Genomic DNA, 20,893 nt, shown 5'->3' with positions numbered 1-20,893 from the left:
ACACAGGAAGGGCTTCCTGAGGTGGAAGAGACAATAATGAGGCCACTTTGCTGCATTTGTTGTCCCACCACTGCAGCTGAAAACGCGTCACAAAAAACATCTTGACTCACTGGAGGGAAGAAATGAGTGGTGCTTTACCTCTGATGTGAAACATGGCAATGGAGGTGGAGGTCACGCAGCAGTTGGTGATGGCCATGACCCCAAAGTGGCCTGAGAGGTCCAAGTTCTTGAGGAAGGAGACACGACACGTCTTGACGTCATCGTCTGAGTTGAATTATGACGTCATCACGTTCGGGTTGTAGGAATGCCTATCCAATACAGATTAAAGAATAACTTTAAATTCAACAGTAACCAACATTTTCTTCTGTCTAGATTAATGAAAATATTTCACACTTGTAAGAAATCGTAAGTCAACCAAAACTTAAGCAAAACAGCAGCTGTTGCCATTTTTGTGTAAATAGCACCGCGTTTCGCACGTGCCGTTTCGTCAAACATTACAATCACAAACGCACGTGCCGTTTCGTCAAAAATTAAAATCACAAAATTAAAAAGAGCACCCAGTGTGGTCATTATATGTTAAACCAACGGGTGAAACTCGTCGGCTGCTTTTATTTTGCCCCTTTTTGGCAGCTCGGAGCTCTGCGTCCGTCGTTTCTACAAAAAAGACAAGCTCTTATTCTGAAGTGGTCAGGTCGAAAATATAGTTAATCCAACCGTCACGTTGTCGTCTTTTCCATCTCCAGTTCTCCCAGTTACATCACAACAAAAAACAGAAATCCACCGAAACGGTTAAAAGTACATTTAAACTGCCACGAGGTGATAACCATCCTCAATAAACTCCGTATCCGCCACTTTAGTTCCGAAGGCAGATCAGTGACACGGCAGACAGCTACACTTCCGGATTTCACAATACAGCACGTCCTATTTGAAAATCCAGCACCCATCAGAATAAAGTTGTGGTTAAAACACAGCAAATAAGTAAAAACAAAACCAATTTAAAGCAATAGAGGGTCTTTAATCTCCAGCTCTAGTATGTTAGAAAAAAACACAAATCTGGACATACTGTATGTACACAAATATATACTGTAGCTTTATATACACACACACACACACACACACACACACACACACACACACACACACACACACACACACACACACACACACACACACACACACACACACACACAGTGAAAAATACTTTTAGGAGAGGGGAGACACGTGATGGTGACAGCTAGCCCTGCTAGCTGTTCATGTGGAGAACAAACCAACACACAATTCACTACTTCGCAGTTGATAATACAGTTTTAAAATCTTCAACAAACAAAATAAAAGACCCCAGCATTTTGTCGTTTTGACACGGACATGTTGGGTGGGGGTCCACACAGCTGCTCTGCTGCACACAGTCAAGTTTAAGAGGGGACGGAGGGCGGCACTTAGGGTGTTTGTTCTCTCCTGTGTTTAAAGGGAATCCCTGAGCAGGTCGATGCGCAGGGTCAGCTCGTTGAAAGACGGACGCAGGCCGGGGTCGTTGTCCCAGCACTCCTCCATGATCTCGTACATCTGGGCACCAAAGACAGAAAGGTCAAAAACCGTTCCAGCGCTTTCTCTAAAAGCCCAAGTGTAGCACAAACATTTATGCAGCGGTTTCCTAAAAACAGCACAGCACCTCTGTCCTGTAGAAGATTTTTCACTAGCATTTTTGAAGTGATCCATTAAAAACAGCTCCTGGCAAATACAGGATCTTTGACTCGGGATTTCTGCAGTTGATCATCTAGCATTTTTGCAGCTCCTCCAAAAAACGCTTCCTTACCTCTGAGGGGCAAGCGATTGGCTGCGGCAGCCTGCTGCCAGACTTGAGCAACTCGATGAGGTGGTAGACGATCAGCTGCCCCTGCTTGTCGTTGCCCATCATGGACATGAATATCTGTGGCGTGGCGTCGTTATTACATTATTATTCAATGCCGTGATAGTCAGCTCCATTCCTACAAGTCTGATCATGCGACATATTGTCGCTATCAACGTGTGGCTCTGGCTCACCGCGGGGGGGCTGCAGTTCTTGGCGCTGTGGGTGAAGAGCTCGTAAAGCACCACGCCGAAGCTCCACATGTCCGAGGCCACCGAAAACCTGCTCTCCGTCAGCGACTCGGGAGCGTACCTGAAGCAAAGGAGCCAGTGTGTCAGGAAGCGATGCATGTCAGCATGAGGGAGGTGGACTCACCAGAATATGGGGCTCTCTCCGGGATCTTTGACCATGTAGTACTCTTTGTCCTGAGGGAGGACTTTGGTCAGGCCAAAATCGCCAATCTTCACCCTCAGCTCGCTTTCCACCAGGATGTTCCTGGTTGCCAGATCACGGTGAATGTAGCGCTTACTGGACAGGTACTCCATTCCCTGTGCAGACAAAAACACAAGGTTGTGGCCACTAAACCACACCAATGCCAACGCAAAAGCGCACACCTTGCAGATCTGAGAGGTGTAATGCATCAGCTTCTTGTGGTCGATCCTCTCCTTGTTCTTCATCAGGTAATCTCGCAGGCTTCCGAAGGGGAGGTACTCCATGATGAGACGCAGATTACGTCGGCCTGGGAGGAGGGAAAAACAAGACTGATGTAGACCACCGCCGTGTAGCGCGCCTGGCAACCTCCAGTCAGCAGCTTCAGCTCCCGACCGGCGGCCAAGTCAAAGCGTACCTGCGCTGTAGCAGACGCCTTTGTACTTGACGATGTTCTCGTGCTGCAGAGATTTCAGGATTTGGATCTCGCGCTCAAAGTCCCGAATGTGCTCGGCGGTGCTGTGCTGCAGCTTCTTCACGGCCACCACCTCGCCCGTGTTGTCCTGCAGCGGGTCGTAGCGGCACATCTCCACGCTGCCGAAGTTGCCCTGCGACAAAAACGGGATAAAAGCGGAATCACGTAGCTGGGCTAACATGGGCTGGATGCCGGGGACAGTTTTTTTTTTTTTTGCATTTCCAGTCTCAAAAGCAGTCAAATGTACCAAAATGTCTGCTTTTTCCTACAGTAGATTTCCCCAATTGGGGTGTTACCTACCCATAAAACACATGTTTTAAAAATGCCAGGGCTCTCAAACACGTGGCGCAGGGTGAATGAGGGGGGTGGAGTGTGGGGTCCCTAGACCAAACACTTCTTAGGGTATCTACTAGTACTACGGGAAATAATACACAACTACTTTAACTTTAGTAACACCCAATTTTAGTCACTTTTTACAAAGCGTGCTGCAGAGCATGCTGGGAAGCCGGAAGCACAAAAATATGCAATATACAACAGATGTCCGAGTCATCTTATTCTTTGGTTTGAGGTGAAATCAGATGATTTCTTGCCCTATTTAGTGGATTTTTTTTCATTTTAATTTAAGCATTAGAGTATAAATGGATGAATGGACGGATGGACGGATGGATGGATGGATGGACGGATGGAGTCCTTGCATACAGTTGTCACATTCGTCCTCTTGACAAAATGACTTAATTCCTCTTGAATGCATTTTGGACATACAATTTTGTGTATTAATGTTCCAATAGGTGACATAAGATTTTTTAAAAATACATTTGCACTTGGTTTCACTGATATTACAGTATAAAAAAGTATGAATACATTCATAAATAAATGAAAACATAAATACAGGGGACTTCAAAGGACTTAAAGTGTAAAAGAATAAATAAATAAAACAATAAATAAAATGACTGGTGTAAAGGTAATTATTTACGTACGTAACGCAGCATAAGCTGATAAAAGTGATTAATAGCTTGGACATCTTGCGTCATACTTTACCTTCCCCAGCTGCTGTAAAAATATGAGGTGCCTCTCTTCAAACTGGGCGGGATCCCGACTCTCCAGGCCTCCCGCCGCCCAGCCCAATCCTGCCGTCCGGTTGGGGAGGATGTCGCTGTCCACGATGAGCTCATAGTCTGACAGCAGAAGGTCGTTTACAGGTCAGGTGACGCAGGCGGTCCCCTTTCGCCCCGCCCGCTGTGACGTGACAGGTGTGTGCGGTCACACGGGGTGCACCAACCTGGCGTGAAGAGGCTGTTCAGGTCACGGATGACGGCGCGAAACGTGGGCCTGAACGTGGGCTCGTAGTCGGTGCAGCTGCTAATCAGATTGGCCAGCTCGGTCCACTTGGGTGCGGGAAGCTGATGCTGGTCCTCGTAGAAGAGGTTTTTCTACGAGGCACAAACCAAGGGTTGGCAGAGGGGTCATCTTAAGAGATTAAAAGCTAGCTGGCAGTTTTTCTTAAGGGTGGACGGATTCATCACCTTGGAGTCGTCCAGCGCCGCTAGCGGTCTCTCGCCGCCACTGCAGATCTCCCACAGTGTGATGCCAAAGCTCCACTTGTCCGCTGCCAGGCTCAGGTTGGCGGGGTCATCGATGCACTCGGGAGGCACCCACGGGATCCTCTCGATCAAAACTGAACATAAACGAGATCATTTTGAAGCAGAGCAACTTAAGAAGGCACATGCATCATTGAGGGGTGCCCAATACCGCCCTCTTCTGGTTGACTGGGAGAATGACATGCTGCAGAAGGAGCATGGGACTTACCGTCTTTAGGCAGGACGGTGATGCTGATGCCGGGGTCACTCAGCTTGACGAAGGGAGGGTTCCCGGCCCGGCGGTCCTCCTCTCGGATCAGGAGCACGTTTTTTGCGCAGACGTTTCCGTGGACCAGGTGCTTCTCCTCCTACATGTTGGGGACACAGATTGACCTACGTTGCCAGCTATAATGGTGGTGTGTTGACTCGCTTTGAGACTGCTATACAAGCTGTACACTGACTACTCAAAAAGCAACTCCAAGTTTACCTCCATGAAAATGCTGTATAAAAACTGTATATATAATATATAACGGGTCATACCAGGAAGTTCATGGCGCAGGCAAGCTGCTTGGCCACCTCCAGCTTCCAGAGGATGTTCAATGCGTTTTTGTTCTTCTTCAAGTAGGTGTCCAAGGAGCCAAACTTCACAAACTCCTGCACCATGATGTCTGAGAGTGACAGGATGTGTTTAATGAGCGTGACAGCCAGAGGGTCTAATAACAGCTTAGCAGACATAAAACATGATGCATGTTGACTCACTGTCCTCGCCGCAGACGCACACGCCATAGTTGAGAACCAGGTGCTTGTGGGACAACTGGCTCATCACGCTGGCCGCTTCAAAGAAGGACTGCAGTGGAGAAACACCAATAACAGTCAATAAAATCAATACAGCAGTAGTCCCTCGCTGCACCGGGGTTTGAACACTGCCTCCTCACTCTGTACCCACTTTCATCAGTGATAACTGTTTCGTGCTTGGATCTCCGGCGTCACTTCCTGTCCCCCACCCATCTATCCAGACGCCAGTAAGGTCCCCAGGGAACACATTTACGTCTGAAATGACTTATTTCCTCTTATTATGTCTGCTATATTGGAAGTGTAAACAAATGTAAACAAGTATAAAGCCATGTAAAGCCACCAATATACAAGACAATAGCCACGTTTACATGAGTTTTTCCTCTTTCCGAATGACTTTTCCCGAAAACAATGGTATACATGGAAAGGAATATTCCAATTCTTGTCTACATGCGCCGCTATAATCCAACAGTAGTCCAATGTCCAAAACAGTAATCCAATAGTCAATGGGGCATTCGCAGTAAAACGTAACATCAACATCACGTGATACTGACTTCCCCGAGTGTTTCTTCCACTCCGTATTGCAAGTTTTTCGTTCGTCCAGTCTTGAAATTTAGTTTGGATCAAAAACAAACTTTCCGCAGCAGTCCAGTGCCGAGTGCTGGCCTCCATTTTTAAAGCTGAAGAACGTCTAGAGCTGCTTATGCTGAAAGAACGCACCAGGGATAAATGGAAACAATAAACAAGCTTTTGCTTCAGCGCGTGCTTTCTTTCCCCGTATAATGCCAATGGATTGTAATGTAATGTAATGCCAAAGAAGCAGTAATCGTACATAAGAAACATTTAACACGGCAACGGGCTTGCACCACCATAGAACGACCACAAGGGAACGACTGTGTCATGGGCACTGATTCAGCAGGCCACAATCGCACGGTTAAAAAAAACAAAGCTTCCCATTATGCAAAAGACCTTTTGATGTTTCAGCGATAATGTGACCCTAGAGCCCGATGAAGCTTAAAGCCGGAAGTGCGGTTTCAGAGGTAGCCTGACAACCAGGCTAAAGGCCAGACCGTGACTCCCATGGATAATCTTAAATGATCATTCATTAGTGGTGAACACTTATTCATTTTATACTTGAACATGTAGTAAGCGTGTGAAACATATCCATCTGGTGGACCTAACTAAGCGTAATAAGCCATTAAACTCCTGCTCGTGTGTGTGACCGTAAATGAGTTCCAGAGGAGACCTTAGTGGCAGTTTGAGTTTAGCTTTAGCTTGTCTGGGTTATGGCCCCAACAGTAGTCCCTGTTATTATTGCCATTAATTACCATTATCATGTTATTATTGGGCTGCACGGAGGTCACGTGGTTAGCGCACAGACCGCACAGCTAGGAAACTCGGGTTCAATTCCACCCTCGGCCATATCTGTGTGGAGTTTGCATGTTCTCCCTGTGCATGCATGGGTTTTCTCCGGGTACTCCGGTTTCCTCCCACATTCCAAAAACATGCTAGGTTAATTGGCCACTCCAAATTGTCCATAGGTATGAATGTGAGTGTGAATGGTTGTTTGTCTATATGTGCCCTGTGATTGGCTGGCGACCAGTCCAGGGTGTACCCCGCCTCTCGCCCGAAGACAGCTGGGATAGGCTCCAGCACCCCCCGCGACCCTCGTGAGGAAAAGCGGTAGAAAATGAATGAATGAATGTTATTATTGGGCTGCACGGAGGTCACGTGGTTAGCGCACAGACCGCACAGCTAGGAAACTCGGGTTCAATTCCAGCCTCGGCCATATCTGTGTGGAGTTTGCATGTTCTCCCTGTGCATGCATGGGTTTTCTCCGGGTACTCCGGTTTCCTCCCACATTCCAAAAACATGCTAGGTTAACTGGCGACTCCAAATTGTCCATAGGTATGAATGTGAGTGTGACTGGTTGTTTGTCTATATGTGCCCTGTGATTGGCTGGCCAACAGTCCAGGGTGTACCCCGCCTCTCGCCCGAAGACAGCTGGGATAGGCTCCAGCACCCCCCGCGTGAGGATAAGCGGTAGAAAATGAATGAATGAATGTTATTATTGTGCCTGTTGTCAGATCAATTTGAACCTGCAACAGATCAATTTGAACCTGCAATCAATGCCTGTTCTGGACATCGGTCTGGTGGCCAGACCCCAACAGTAGTCCCTGTTATTATTGCCATTAATTACCATTATCATGTTATTATTGGGCTGCACGGAGGTACCCATTTTTAAGTCACTTGCATTATTTATTGTAATGTTTTTTCTTACTTTTATTTGAATTAAACTTTTGTGTGTACACTGGTATGGAAGTTATTTTTTATGTGCGTCTCAATTATGCGCATTGTTTTTACCACTATAGCTGGGGAAAAAATGTAAATGTATTATTATTTTTAAACTTTTATTGACAGCTTTTATATTTTATGTAATTTGTCATTTTTTAAATTCCATTATTCAAGACATTTAAGTCTTAACAGTACATTTTATTTTACTATTTTTATGCATTGTAATATTTTTTTCTTACTTCTTTTCGAATTACACTTTTGTGTGTACACTGGTAAGGAAGTTATTTTTTATGTGCGTCTCAATTACTCGCGTTGTTTTTTCCACGATAGCTGAGGGAAAAAAAATGTAAAAAGACCTCAGAGTAATTCCTGTGGGCCTGGTCCAGGACTTTCATGACGACTTGGGTTTGGTGCACAAGGCCGTAGTCTCCGAGCTCCTTGCGGACACCTTTGAAGATCTTGGTGAACGTACCCCGGCCGAGACTCTCCATCTGAACAAAGTGAAATGATTGCAGTTTAGTTACTGCAACTATTACAAGTATTTGACGTGTTTTGTTATTGATTCTGAATGAGGCAAACATACAAACTCCAGATCCTCTTTCTTGATCTTGTGAAAGACCATCTGGCTGACGTTGTGTCGATGCAGGGGGGGTGAGGGAGGCACTTCGGAAGCCTTGTTTCTCCGACACACCAGCAGACAGGACTTCTCTAAAGAAAACAATTTACTATTATTAGTAAAAATGAACCAAATGCAAGTGCGTGGCACAAGAATACAGGGCAGTTGCGACTGCAGCATTCTACATTGGCCAATAGGTGTCAGTAATTGTTCAGTGATCACATGATCACCAGAAAAGGCATTGATTGCAGTTTTAAATGATCTAACAACAGGCAATAGTAACCTCTAGTGATGGCCAGATGAAGCCCCATGAGGTTTCGAACCATTTCAGTCAACTGGTTCGAGAATGGATTCATTTCTTGAAGCTTTATGTGCACACGAAACCACCTGCTGGCCTTGGATACAATTACAGGCGGAGGTATCTTCATGTGTGATGCGTTGAATGCATTGAAGTGTTTTTGGCTCTTGGAAATGGTTATGTACTACAAAAAATTGTATAACCAAATGATTACTCTACAAAGTGTAAGATAAAATATACAGTATATATAAAATACTGAATGTTTTCTTGTCCATAAATGCCATGTATCATGTGATATGGCTAGCTTCCTCATGGTTGTGTTGGTAATACCATAATATATTAATATTATAATGTAGTACTATTAACCTTACCATAGATGGGTGAAGGTCCAGTTTCATCTTTATGTTCATGAAAGGCACGTTAATGCCTGAACATGGATGAGGTGTTACTATTGTACCCCAACTACTTGAAACACAATAAGCACTTCACCTCTCAATAACAATGACAAACAGTGAAAATACAGGTTTTGAAATGCAAACATACCAGCTCTTCATAGTGTTGATTTAGCTTACTGATCAAGTCAAAATGTTTCTACACAATTTCCTCTTTCTAGCTGGCTCCATATCTTCTCTCTGTGAACTCCAAACTAACGTAACCGTATAGTCAACTGACTGACTCTCACCACAAAACCCCACATTTTAATGTTTAAGCCTGAGGGGTTTATATCACTGAGTGACAGGCAAACGTCGCGGCAAATTCGGAACCTTTTCCCGAAGCCGTCACGTGGTACAGCCGGGCAGCGAGGCTTCGGACGTCATCAATTCCGGCCCCTCCCCCCAGTGAATCAAGCCTCGGTACACGCTTCGCGGAAGTGCCCACTCGATTACTCGACACACGCTTCGAAGCCCTGGCACCTCTTGTAACGTCACTAGTAACCTCCATCCATCCATCTTCTCTGTTGCGGGGGTATGCTGGAGCCTGCCTCAGGGGTGAGGGGCGGGGTACACCCCAAAGACATCTCCATGAACTGTACATGGAGGATTTTAAGACTTTAACACATCAGCATTTAGCTCAACTCTCAGAGTAAAAGTAGTTAACCACTGCATTACCAAATCAATAAGTGTCACAGTTCAAGAAGGTGTGGTGCGCAACATCCTTGCCTGTAAGTGTAAAAAGTAGTAAGTGTAAAAAGAAGTTAAAAAGTTTCAGTTTTAACTTTGATAACCAGCAATGATGCTGGAGCCTTACACACAACTTCCTGCTAATATCTGTCATGTTAGTACGGCACATTCTCACAACGCATGCATCAACGCAGCTGACAGATTGTTTTTGTGATGATATTTCGTAATCTGCCTGTTGATTTTGCCTGCGTCACGGTCAGTGATGTTGCGGCTACGACAAAACGTGTGACAGCGGCGCAAACATGGTGGAAAACTGTACGGCATTTATAGCGTCCTGGTTGATTTGACTTTGGTAAGCATGGCTTTTAGTTTAAAGGAGCCGCGTAACGTGTCCACGTGATAGGAGGACACACCCTCTAATGGCATCCCATGACTGATTCATGATTGTGCTGTATGATGATGAGGGTCTGATTCTATTATTTTGCACCTCTCAAATGGTCGCCAGCTATAGATGTAAAAGCTGCAACTTTGATGAATTTATTTACTCATGAATAGTCTTTTTTTTTGGGGGGGGGGGGGGTTGTGGCTGTTTTTGTGCACGCTTAAGCCCGGGAGTGGGTTTACCTTTGGATTTGGGCGGACAGCACTTGCTGAATTGAAAGATGAAGCTGTCAGAGCGCACGGTTTCCTTCTGGTAGCAGCTGAGCAGATCCTTCAGGCTGCTGAAGTTCCTTTTGGTTCCACTCAAGTTGAACTCCCCGCTGGCAGACCTGGTTATCTGACAGTGCTTGTATTCTACGGCGTCGTACACCTGAGGACAACACAGTGACGGATCGCTGGATCAAGCTAGCGGAGCACAGATTGTCTGGTTCTTCGTGCGTCAACAGCAAATGCCAGTGAAATGTTTTCACGATGAAGGTACTCATATGTCATGTTTTTAAAACCATTTTTTCCAGTCAGTATTTAGACACATTCCTATGCATGTGTGTACCTCAACGGGGAACGTCAGAAAGTACTTGTTGAAGTCCTTTGGGCTACATCTTAAAATGTACAGGCCACGCTTGTTTGCGCATTTCTGAAGTCGGCTGATGGCAAACTCCATCCTGCAACAGGACAACATGAAAGCTCAACAGATGAGGTCTCGGCTCCTTTAAAGTCATTTCAGACTCAAACTCACGAGACAGGTCCGTGGCAATGGGAAGCAATGGCCTCCACCAGCCTAGGGGGCGCCACCTCTTTACAAAGGTAGTGGTGCGCGTCTGTGGTGAGCCGATAGTGCCCGTCGATCAGCGACACGAAGGAGAGAGCTTCAGGCAGACCAGGGAACTCCAACTCCTGAAAGACATGGAAAAGGCCGAACATATATACTGTCTTTTTCAGTCCACATCAAAAATCCTGTGTACATTTTCCAGTTAGTGTACAATACGGCGTGCGTCTGTCGTGTTTTTATATCATTCAATCCCAGCCATTTTCTAAAGATTTGAGATGATTTTTACTCATCTTTGAAGGCACACAAGGTTATATAAACATGGAACCTACCAAAAGAAAGATGAGACTCCCGTCTTTCGTCAGAAAAAAAAATAGTAATCGGAAGTCGAACATAGGTAAGTTCCAGGGAAATATCAGTTCCCAACTAAAAAAAAGGAGAAAACCAGCTTTTTGTGATACATTTCAAGCATAACTTTGACACAATTTTTTACATAAAGCTATACCAGTGCCTCTCAATTATTTTCTGTCATGCCCCCACTAAAAAACAAAAATGGAAATGAACTGTGTGGCACACGTTAAAATGCCCCTACAACCGGTAACCTTCTGCACACTACCCTCCCCCGAGCTCTCTCACTTCCTCCTTCCTGTCATGACTGATTTTCCCGTCCACATGATCTCTGCTGAGCTATTACGAAATGCATTTCTGTGGCCTTTGTTGTTGTTGGCTTAAAATTGCTCCGTAGCGAAATCCATTAGTGGAGAGTTGTGTCATCTCCTCTTTTTGATGTCTAAAAACGTATAACTAAGTATTTGGTATTTAATTAATTAATACACTGCGTGATTCCAACTGTGTTCTTTATGTATTTTTAAGCACAAAAGCGTCTAACAAAGAGGCTAGCTTGATAAGCTGCACAACGAAACACCCGGAACAAGAAGTCAGATATGTTGCCCGTCTGTGACATCATCACATTTTGATAGTTTTCCATCCATAAAACCGTTCCAAATGACAACAATGCAGATGATGCAAGTGTTCCCCGAGACATGATGTGGCTGTGAGACGCCGCGCGGACACCTCCTTCCTATTTACATTGAGTTATTTCAACTCAATGAGCCAAAAGTGAGCCACTGAAAGTTTCAAGTGCCAGCACTTTGATAGAGAATGTGAAAAATACTATTGAATTGAATTCAACTCAATTGAACTGGGAACAGTCGCATCAAGAATCACATGTTCAATGAAAGTAAAAGTAAACTTAAATGCTCATTTGTGCCTTTGTGTCATCATTGAGATGCCTTTGAAATTGTTTTCTGCATGGAAAACTATCAAAGTGCATTGTGTGCTAAGAATTTGGGCTTACTGGAATAGATTAACTGGATTGACATGATTTATCATGGGGAAAAAGGATTCCGTTTGTGCCTGTTTTGGTTCAAACCAGACTTTCTGGAACAGATTAATGACGCTAACCAAGGGTTCATTCATTAACAGTAGGGGTGTCAGCCGAGAGAACAAGACAAGACGACCGGAATACTTCATATCGCTTGTATTTGAATATGTTTGGACTAATCAAGTCTACCACTAAGCAATGATCATTTCGAGAGGGAGCTGAAATGGTACTGCAATATCGAGAATGATGACTGTATACAGTTAGCAACATAACCATACGCTGGATGTTGCGCTAAGCAGCGGGGAGACTTGGCGTTATTGTTTGATCTGGGCTACAACTAATACCCTTTTGTCCTAAAAAGCTGAAAGTACCAAGATCTTGCCATCTTGCTTGTTGATGGTGACCACACGGCTCTCGGATGTGGCCTCTTTGTTGGCTTGTTTGATTCCGATGTCGATAACTTCCTGAAAGTCACACAGCGTCTGCAGCTCCTGAAGAACAACATCAGCGTCAGGGAATGCCTGGAAATGCTTTCATTTATTCTGAAACCGCCCGAGGAAGGTTTGCATTTTTACACTTGGATTCTTTACATGTGGTTCCCCTCCTGCTTTGGAGATTTGGACCACACGTATCTCAGCAGGAACACTTGCTGGAAGGCCGATATGGTCATATATACAGTAACGTGTGCAATGTGAGCGCGCGCTGCACCGACCTGGTCGGAATCTTTCAGTTTCTCCCGGCACCACTGGATGCCGGTGTCTGCCGCCACCAGGATGACGAGCTGCCCGTTGGACACCTCTCGGACCTGGAAGGTCTCCGTGTAGAAGGCCTTCTCCAGGGACTCCATGCTGATGAGGTACTTGAGCTTGAGGTCACGAACCGTAGTGCGGCACTGACCGAACTGCTGGATGAAGCGCCTGAAGCGAAAGCGAATACGCTTGCGTGTCAGGAAGTTGCAGTCCTCGATCTGAGCTCGCATTTCCTTGGGCAAGAAGGACTTGTAGCTGGAGGGGAGAGCAGGATGGAAGTTAATGGACGTTTTGTCTCTAATAATATTACGAGATGTTTTGCTACTAAAATGACATTACTTTGCTCATTGCTCATAATATTATGGTGCTATTCTCGTAAAGTTATGAGTCTCTCATTTTTCTCTTCATATTTAGACTTTATTCTTGTAAAATTAATACCGTTTTTTTTTGTTAAACAGATTTCTTGCTAAATTCTATTTTTAGTGCGGGTCGCACTATGGACACCCCCAGGTATGGCCCTTTTATGAGTACCAAACGTGACAAAAATCTACCATCTCCCTCCCTTGTTTGCTCCACTTTTAAGAGAACGAACATCAAATACAAGCTGAAAAGGAACAAAAAAAAAACAGGCTTCACTACAAAGCTTAAAATAAAGCTTGAGACAAGGGAGTGAATACACCAACCTAGCATGATGTTGCTGTTGAAATGTGAGTGTAATGTTAGTACTGTAGCCCACAAAGAAAAGTATAATGATAACCATAGAAATGGGACTTATTCTGACATAAAGCATCTCACAGCTTGTTAGAATATGAAAACAATCCAAACCAGACACACAAATGTACTTAATTTCAAGCTTTGTGTCTGTGGTACCTTATGGTGTGGTAGATATCCAGCGGCAGCATTTGTTTCTCCTTGGCGGTCCGAGTCATGTCCAGCACAGCCATGCCTAGGCACTCCTCCTGGATCTCATGGGAGTTGGAGATCTGGACCAAGCCGCTGATAAAATCACTCCTCCACTGCGTGAAGAGAGGAGGGGGTCGTTTAGCACAGTGGAGACTTTCAACAATATTATCAGCGTTCCCAGACAAAGTTGAGGACACCAGACATGGTGTAATCTCGACTGCCAAACAACCACCGCCTGTGGCTGGTGGTCGGGTCCCCGACAGCTGGCTAATAGAAAAGTAAACAGCTTTGTTGAAGGACAAAAGCATGAAAAAAGGGGTGGTACTTACCATGCAACTGATATGCCATCCACTCAACAGTGCGAGCTGGCATTCCGACCAGAATTAAATACTACACAAGCACAGTGTTCAATCACAGAGGTAAAGCCCGACCCATATGGGCCAAGACAGCGTGGCACTGAAGTGCAGAGTTATATGTCATAATCGGCTTGATACATCTTTACATCTCTACAATGAGCTACTCACCTGAAAGAACAGGTACGTCATCACATTATCGTCGAGGACGGGACTTTCGGATCCCTTTGCGACCCCATATCGATACGCCCGGGATGCACCACCGCTGTACCAGCCAGGGTAGTAGTACCTGCGGTGAACGACAACTCCGTCAGATGCCGCATTTGAAAGAAAACCTTGGCTCCGACGGTGGCGCGGGCTACCTTATTCTGAAAAACACATCTTCTGAGGCGGCTTCGTCAAGGCGGAAAATGTGGTTGGGCGAGAACCACAAGCGGTCACGCTCCCTGAAGAGGCCAAAAAGGCTGAAGTACAGAGGCAATATACCTGAAGAAACAAACGCACATCATGTCAGACGCACAAGGTTCAATCCAAACCGCTTTCCTTCTTAATTAAAGCCCTGTGGTAAGATAGTGTGTCCCAAATTATCCCATGCAAATACTCGTGGGGGGAGTTTAATTAGCTAAAACACAAAAAACAGAAACTGAATTGGAAGCAGGTGTTTATGTAGGCTATTTCGGAAAATTTAAGGCAATCTAGCGATGCTCCGTTCGATCCGGATCAGCCAATCAGCCAACGGCATATGCTGATAATGCCTTCCAATGCCGATCGCACAAACCCAACACCTGTGGGTTCGACTACGGCAGGCTGCGGTGTATGTAGTATCCTGCTCAAATGTCTTGGTGGCGTCCCCCTGCTCTTTCCTTGCCACAAAACAAACATGTCCGCCATTGGTGACAGAGATGTAAAGTTTGCATCCTAAAACACATGGAGGGAGCATGTTAAAAAGTTTGAAATCAACACGGCATTGGAGAACTAACACTTGGCGGAGTATTGGTGAGTTTTCCCGGCGCACGGTGTGTCGCTGTGCAACGCTCGCCCATATGTGCGTGACAGTCAAAAGGTTCAGCAAATAACCCGAAAAATAATTGAATTCATCCGACAAGATGAACACATCTTAATCCGACAGAACACACCAAGTTCCCTTGACTGCTCACTCAGTTGGAGCCCCGCTACCTGATACGTGCTACGTAGAAGGAAATATTTCACAGACGGAGCCCCGCTAGAGCTCCATCAGACAAGGTAGTCACACCGAAAGCCACCTTTTTGTATGAAACCCCCATAAGCTGTGAAGTTTGTCAACAGCGACTCAATAGTGGTGGGCAAAACCATTCATTTCGGTGAACCGGATCATTCGGTATCCGTTCATTTCGGTCGTATTACTTGGTGCTCCCGCAATTTTATGGTTCCTTGTTTTAGATCGTAAAGCAAATAGCAGGGGTGCAGACAGGAATTCCGTGTCCCATTCATTCATTCATTTTGTACCGCTTATCCTCACGAGGGTTGCGGGGGTGCTGGAGCCTATCCCAGCTGTCTTCGAGCGAGAGGCAGGGTACACCCTGGACTGGTGGCCAGCCAATCACAGAGCACATATAGACAAACAACCATTCACACTCACATTCATACCTATAGACAATTTGGAGTGGCCAATTAACCTAGCATGTTTTTGGAATGTGGGAATGTGGGAAACCAGAGTACCTGGAGAAAACCCACACATGCACAGGGAGAACATGCTAACCGAGGGTGAAATCAAACTCGGGTCTCCTAGCTGTGTGGCCTGCTCGCTAACCACTGTCCACTGTCCACCGTGCAGCCCTTCTGTGTCCCATACATACAAAAATCAAATGGGGGTGGGGGGGATGTCCTTTTTATTTTTTATAATTACAGAACTGTCCTAACTTTTCCCCCTTACACGACGACGCCCCTGGGCAACAGCACTCATGAATGAATTGAAATATTTACATTAAGCCATGTGACCAGTATCAGCTGATCTCAGTTAGGAATGATCGGTCTCGGAATCGGCAGCATAAATTCCAAGGCAACCAAAAGCGACATTTCAAAGAATATGCAAGACACAGTGGTGAAGAAGATAGATGCAACTAACAGCTGAGGGAATAAATATGTGTTTTTACTGTCAACACAGGTGAGCGAAAGGTCAATAAAGTTTGCTTAGAATGTCAGCTGTGTTTGTTCTGCCATCAAACACGCAACGTTGGATTCCAGCAACATGCAGGCAAGGCAACACACCTTCCCCACTACGTCGTGTCATGGAAGGATGAATGTATGGCGACCAGCGCCGTGTAAACACACTCATTCAAGACAAACAAGCTACTGATTCTCATCTTACTGCAACGAGGTTTCCCTGTGACCCCTTGATAACCTTATCTCAGAAGGTCTGCCTGTGTGGATGCTTTCTGCAGCACGGTACTCACTGCACGCTTTGGCGGCGGTGATGCACAGCTCCTCAGCCACATAATCGCCGGCTGGGTAGCCCAGGAATTTGCAGTCGGATGCTCCCTGGCTGCTGTGGTAGAAATGAAGCCTCAGTACGGTACCAGTCACGGTGGCGGCGGCGGCAACGGTGGAGCTCGTCGTATCTGGGCATTCCCGATGGGCGTCCCCATTGTGGTGGTGCACCGCCGCGATGCATGTGCCCGTGGTCGCATCCGTGGCTTGCTGGGAGGCCATCTGCAACGTGCCGCCTTCAGAAAGAAAAAGTCCATCAAAACTTTAAGCAGATTTTTTTTTGGGGGGGGGGGGGGGGGGGGGGGGGGGGCTCTCACTCCAGAGGCAGAATATGCATCAGAAGTGAAGCAAGCTAGCATTCTCGGCGTCACCTGTTGTCAAGTGTGACAATTAGCAATGTTGACATAAAGGAGTGGCTTCACTGGCACATCACGCCCTCATCATTTTAAGGCTGAGGTTGAAAGATTTATTATTTTCAAATTTCGCAATGCGTAACGTCTTTATTTCACTTGCATGTCAACTACGAATCTTCACCTCATGAGCACTGGTGAGGCCTTCACTTTTCATGACGCCACAGTCGTGTCATTAAAGCTAATTCCACTTTCTGGCATCTTTGTTTACACATTTTGCCTGGCTCTCATCTCATTGCCTCTCTGGCGGCAGCTAGCTAGCTCGGTTTTTTTGTCCCACGGACGAGCTACACGTGGTTATTATGTTCATGCTAACTGCTTTTTTTAAAGTGTCATTTCATCTTGCTCTCTTATTATAATACTTCCAACAGGTTTTCTGTTCACGTTCCGCTGGTTGTTGAAAAAAATTATGATTTTCCACTTTTCTGACCTATAAATGTAATTAGAATGTTGGATTCTAATGTTGTAATGAGGATTGCGCATTTGGAAGTCAGCCTTGAAAGAAGTTTGGGATAGCTCAAAACACTGTTTAAAAGGCGTGGTAAACTGTCCCTTTGTGATGTCATAGACGAGCGGACTTCCTTATATGGTTCATAGTTAGGAAGCACTTTGGGCGTGTGACCAATCACAGTGAAGGGGGCATGTCCGGAGGCGGGCCATGGGTGGAATAAATTAAGACAGTTTTGGCAGGAAGCACAAATGGAATAGGTGCAGATTCTGCAAAATTCGAAAACGTTTTCAGTGTGGGTTATTGCGTGTAGCTGCTTCATAGGAGACAACAACTCAATACAAGTGGACGAAATATGAGCATAATAATAATAATGAGGTTGGTTTGGTCGCATTAAACTTCTGTGCCACCACGGGTGATGTGTTTTGCACCAGTCTTTTCACAGACTTTAAAGAAAAATACACACGGCCAACATCACTTAGCTAGAATTGGACGGGGAGACCCCTAGTAGGCATCTTTATGCTATGGCTATCAACATAATGTCATGCATCTATAAATATAAGGTCACACATCACTCATAAGCAAGCAGAGTGCTTGATGTTGGAGATCAAGAAGGCTGGTTGAATGCATGCTTTTCCTCTGCTTTATGGAGACTTTCTCCAACAACAAGTAGTGTTTTCATGAAACTTGAAACTAATTTTCCTCTACAGTTGAGAATGTAAAAAAAATACCAAAATAGTCCTTGATGAATGGGCTAATTGTTGCAGCTCTAGTGAAATGTGTTGTGTAAATGTCATGCATAGGTTTCCCCCTATTAGATGATCATTTTCAGAACTGATTACTCAATGCTTGTGCTTTTTGTAAATTAGAACTCCCCTTAAAAGTGTTAAATCCAGGTCAGTGGAATAAGACAAGACAGCAGTTATTCAACCCTTCAACAAGGGGCACGTTTGTAGCTTGCATTGCAATTCTTACTCACCGGAAGTTGAGTTTTTGTGCAGTTCAGCAAAACTAACCGCATTTCACAGTACAAAGGTTAATTGCTTCATTGCAAAAAAAAACTGGCGTGGTTCACAAATGACATGCGCTTAAAATAGCGTCATAACACATTTACACATGACCCCTAATATGAATAAAGACATTAATAATAATAGCAGGTCACAGTCAACAGGTAAGCAAGTAAACAGCCACAGAATGTTAACAGTAGCTGGACCAGAGGATTGCACGTAGGATAACCCCCTACTTGTGACATATACACAAAATCATGTTTTGTGTTCGGCGTATGTAATATCACATTGAAAAATGTAAAAAATGATTTAGTTCCTTACTTTGGAAGGTGAGCAGCAGCAGCCAGCGGTTAGCTAGCTAAGCTAGCTAGCGGCTGCTAGCTTCCTAGGCCAGCAGTGCAGCCAGGACGGGCGACTTTGACACGGCTCACTTCAAAAAGTTATATTAATAATTCTTCCGGTAGATGACACCTTTCAGTCCAAATAACCACCATTTCGGTTTCAGGTGGCTATCCCGCAACGGGAAGCCAAACACGGTCAGATCCCCATGATGTTTCGCTCCCCTTTCCGACGAGCAACTTTATCCACTCCTGTCTGTCTTATCTCCGCGACATGACTTTAAGCCTAAAAACAAAACGCCAACAATGCTCCCACGGCGGCGAGGTAAATTATCGACATGAGACGACCCACTTGCTCACAATGAAAATGGAAAGGAGAATGGAGCCATAACATCCGCTCATCATGTTGACAACTTATCCACTTGTTGGGCTTTGCTAGCTTGAAAGCTGCCGAAGTCTCAAGTCAACACCCGGCCTCTCCCACTGGCCTCATGATGCGTTCATGGCTGTAGGAAATATCAGAATCATACGCACGCCGAATTATAAAAGACAAGTGAGGCCCGGGAACCATTTTCGGTCTGCAGCCTTTTTTTATTGGCCCTCTGAATACCCTCAAAATAAAATATGTGGGTACTTGAAGGTACTCCAAACGAGATTTGAGATTAAAAAAAAAAATACAATCTATCTTAAGTGGGGACAATAAGTAGTTCATCCCCCGCTGATGGTGGCATGGTTTGCCCTTACAAAAATATAAACAATACAAACCTATTATGTACTGTAACTTTTAATAAATACAATTTTCCAAATAAAAAACTCTGAAAACATACCGTGTCATTCATTCAAATAAACAAAGAACCTGAAAGATGCACAGGTTGTTTGCTGCACATCACATCACCATGTGATCTATCCAAATGCATAGACCACATCACCTGACTTGTCATGGCGAATAGGAGGAAAGACATAAAGGCAGATTGTGTTACATCATATCGTCTTGGTACTTTACACCACAGCAAAAAAGAACAAATTCCCACAACTTCATATAAATAAACACAAAATTCTAAGACCAGTTGAAAATTTGCAAGAATTTAGATTTAAATGAAATTGCATTTAAACAAGGAGTAGGTGAGTTGCTGCACCATTCTTGTTAATGACCCCAAAAAGTGGGTTTGGGTATGTTGGATGCCAGTGGATGGTCCAAGAGTGAGCTTGTGAGTGTTCATTCATTCATTCATTTTCTACCGCTTTTTTCCTCACGAGGGTCGCGGGGGTTGTTGGAGCCTATCCCAGCTGTCTTTGGGCGAGAGGCGGGGTACACCCTGGACTGGTCGCCAGCCAATCACAGGGCACATTCATACCTATGGACAATTTGGAGTGGCCAATTAACCTAGCATGTTTTTGGAATGTGGGAGGAAACCGGAGTACCCGGAGAAAACCCACGCATGCACGGGGAGAACATGCAAACTCCACACAGAGATGGGTGGGATTGAACCCTGGTCTCCTAGTTGTGAGGTCTGCGCACTAACCACTCGACCCCCATGCCGCCCCTTGTGAGTGTTGTCCTGTTGAAAAAGCCAGTCATTATCACACAGACGAGGGCCTTCAGTCACAAGGGATGCCCCCTGCAACATCTCCACATAGCCGACTGCCTTTTGACTCCCCTGCACAACCTGAAGCTCCATTGTTCCATTGAAGGATCATGATGGCGCCCCCCTCCACTGTGCCGGTGGGATCTCCTCGTCATGCCACGAACATTGGAAGCCATCAGGACCGTCAAGGGAGACTCAGCCCCAGTAACAGCCTTCATTTGGGCCGAGGATGGTCCCATGTCTTGACATACAGCCAGTGGGATCCTCCGGCTCAGGCATGGTGATTTTTTTTTTTGTTCCATAACTGTCATGATGTTTGAAGATGTTTGAGAGAAAGCTCACACACACACATCACATTCAATCCACATTTATTTCCCAGGATTTTGTCTTTTAAAGCAAGTAAACTTTATTTGCACAGCGTTTTTCTCAGACAATATGTCAAAAGGCTGTTATTATGCTCATTTTCAGCCCTTTGTATTGAGTTGTGGACTCCTATAGAGCAGCTACACATGATAATCTTTCTTTATTGATTTCTTTATATGATAAGCTTTCTAGATCTTCCAGAGTCTGCACCTATTCCAGCTGGATTTCCA

At 45.1% G+C, this 20,893-nt stretch overlaps 1 protein-coding gene across 3 annotated transcripts; it reads right to left on the bottom strand.

Moving 5' to 3' along the window:
* Positions 1-990: 990 nt before the first annotated feature.
* On the bottom strand, positions 991-19,212 carry jak2b (Janus kinase 2b). Of its 3 annotated transcripts, XM_058069736.1 has the most exons (24): positions 18,698-19,212; positions 16,478-16,747; positions 14,408-14,531; positions 14,217-14,334; positions 13,660-13,805; positions 12,753-13,044; positions 12,412-12,531; positions 10,627-10,784; positions 10,441-10,552; positions 10,074-10,260; positions 7,998-8,122; positions 7,771-7,905; positions 5,087-5,174; positions 4,868-4,995; positions 4,557-4,695; positions 4,274-4,425; positions 4,030-4,180; positions 3,789-3,925; positions 2,694-2,883; positions 2,461-2,585; positions 2,222-2,394; positions 2,041-2,158; positions 1,814-1,927; positions 991-1,563 (listed from the first exon to the last, which is right to left on the bottom strand). In XM_058069736.1, the coding sequence occupies exons 2-24, from the start codon at positions 16,731-16,733 to the stop codon at positions 1,462-1,464; spliced, it is 3,390 nt and encodes a 1,129-aa protein (XP_057925719.1). In that variant the 5' UTR covers positions 16,734-16,747; positions 18,698-19,212; the 3' UTR covers positions 991-1,461. The 3 variants fall into 3 exon arrangements, with proteins under 3 accessions (XP_057925719.1, XP_057925721.1, XP_057925720.1); XM_058069738.1 differs by lacking the exons at positions 12,753-13,044; positions 13,660-13,805; positions 14,217-14,334; ... (1 more) ...; positions 16,478-16,747; positions 18,698-19,212 and having other exon boundaries at positions 12,423-12,531; XM_058069737.1 differs by lacking the exons at positions 12,412-12,531; positions 12,753-13,044; positions 13,660-13,805; ... (2 more) ...; positions 16,478-16,747; positions 18,698-19,212 and adding an exon at positions 10,989-12,386.
* Positions 19,213-20,893: the final 1,681 nt, after the last annotated feature.

The sequence above is a fragment of the Doryrhamphus excisus genome, chromosome 4, assembly GCF_030265055.1.
Source record: "Doryrhamphus excisus isolate RoL2022-K1 chromosome 4, RoL_Dexc_1.0, whole genome shotgun sequence".
NCBI classification, from domain to species: Eukaryota; Metazoa; Chordata; class Actinopteri; order Syngnathiformes; family Syngnathidae; genus Doryrhamphus; species Doryrhamphus excisus.
Note: the sequence above shows the minus strand (reverse complement) of the source record. Positions and strands in the feature narration are given on the sequence as shown.

Bases quoted from the DNA above. Each gene is read 5' to 3' on its own strand.
- jak2b (XM_058069736.1), bottom strand. From the start codon at position 16,733: ATGGCCTCCCAGCAAGCCACGGATGCGACCACGGGCACATGCATCGCG. The intron at 4,181-4,273 runs GTGATGAATCCG...TGTGCCTCGTAG, and splicing joins CGGCGCTGGACGACTCCAAG to AAAAACCTCTTCTACGAGGA. The intron at 2,159-2,221 runs GTGAGTCCACCT...CCTTTGCTTCAG, and splicing joins GGAGAGAGCCCCATATTCTG to GTACGCTCCCGAGTCGCTGA.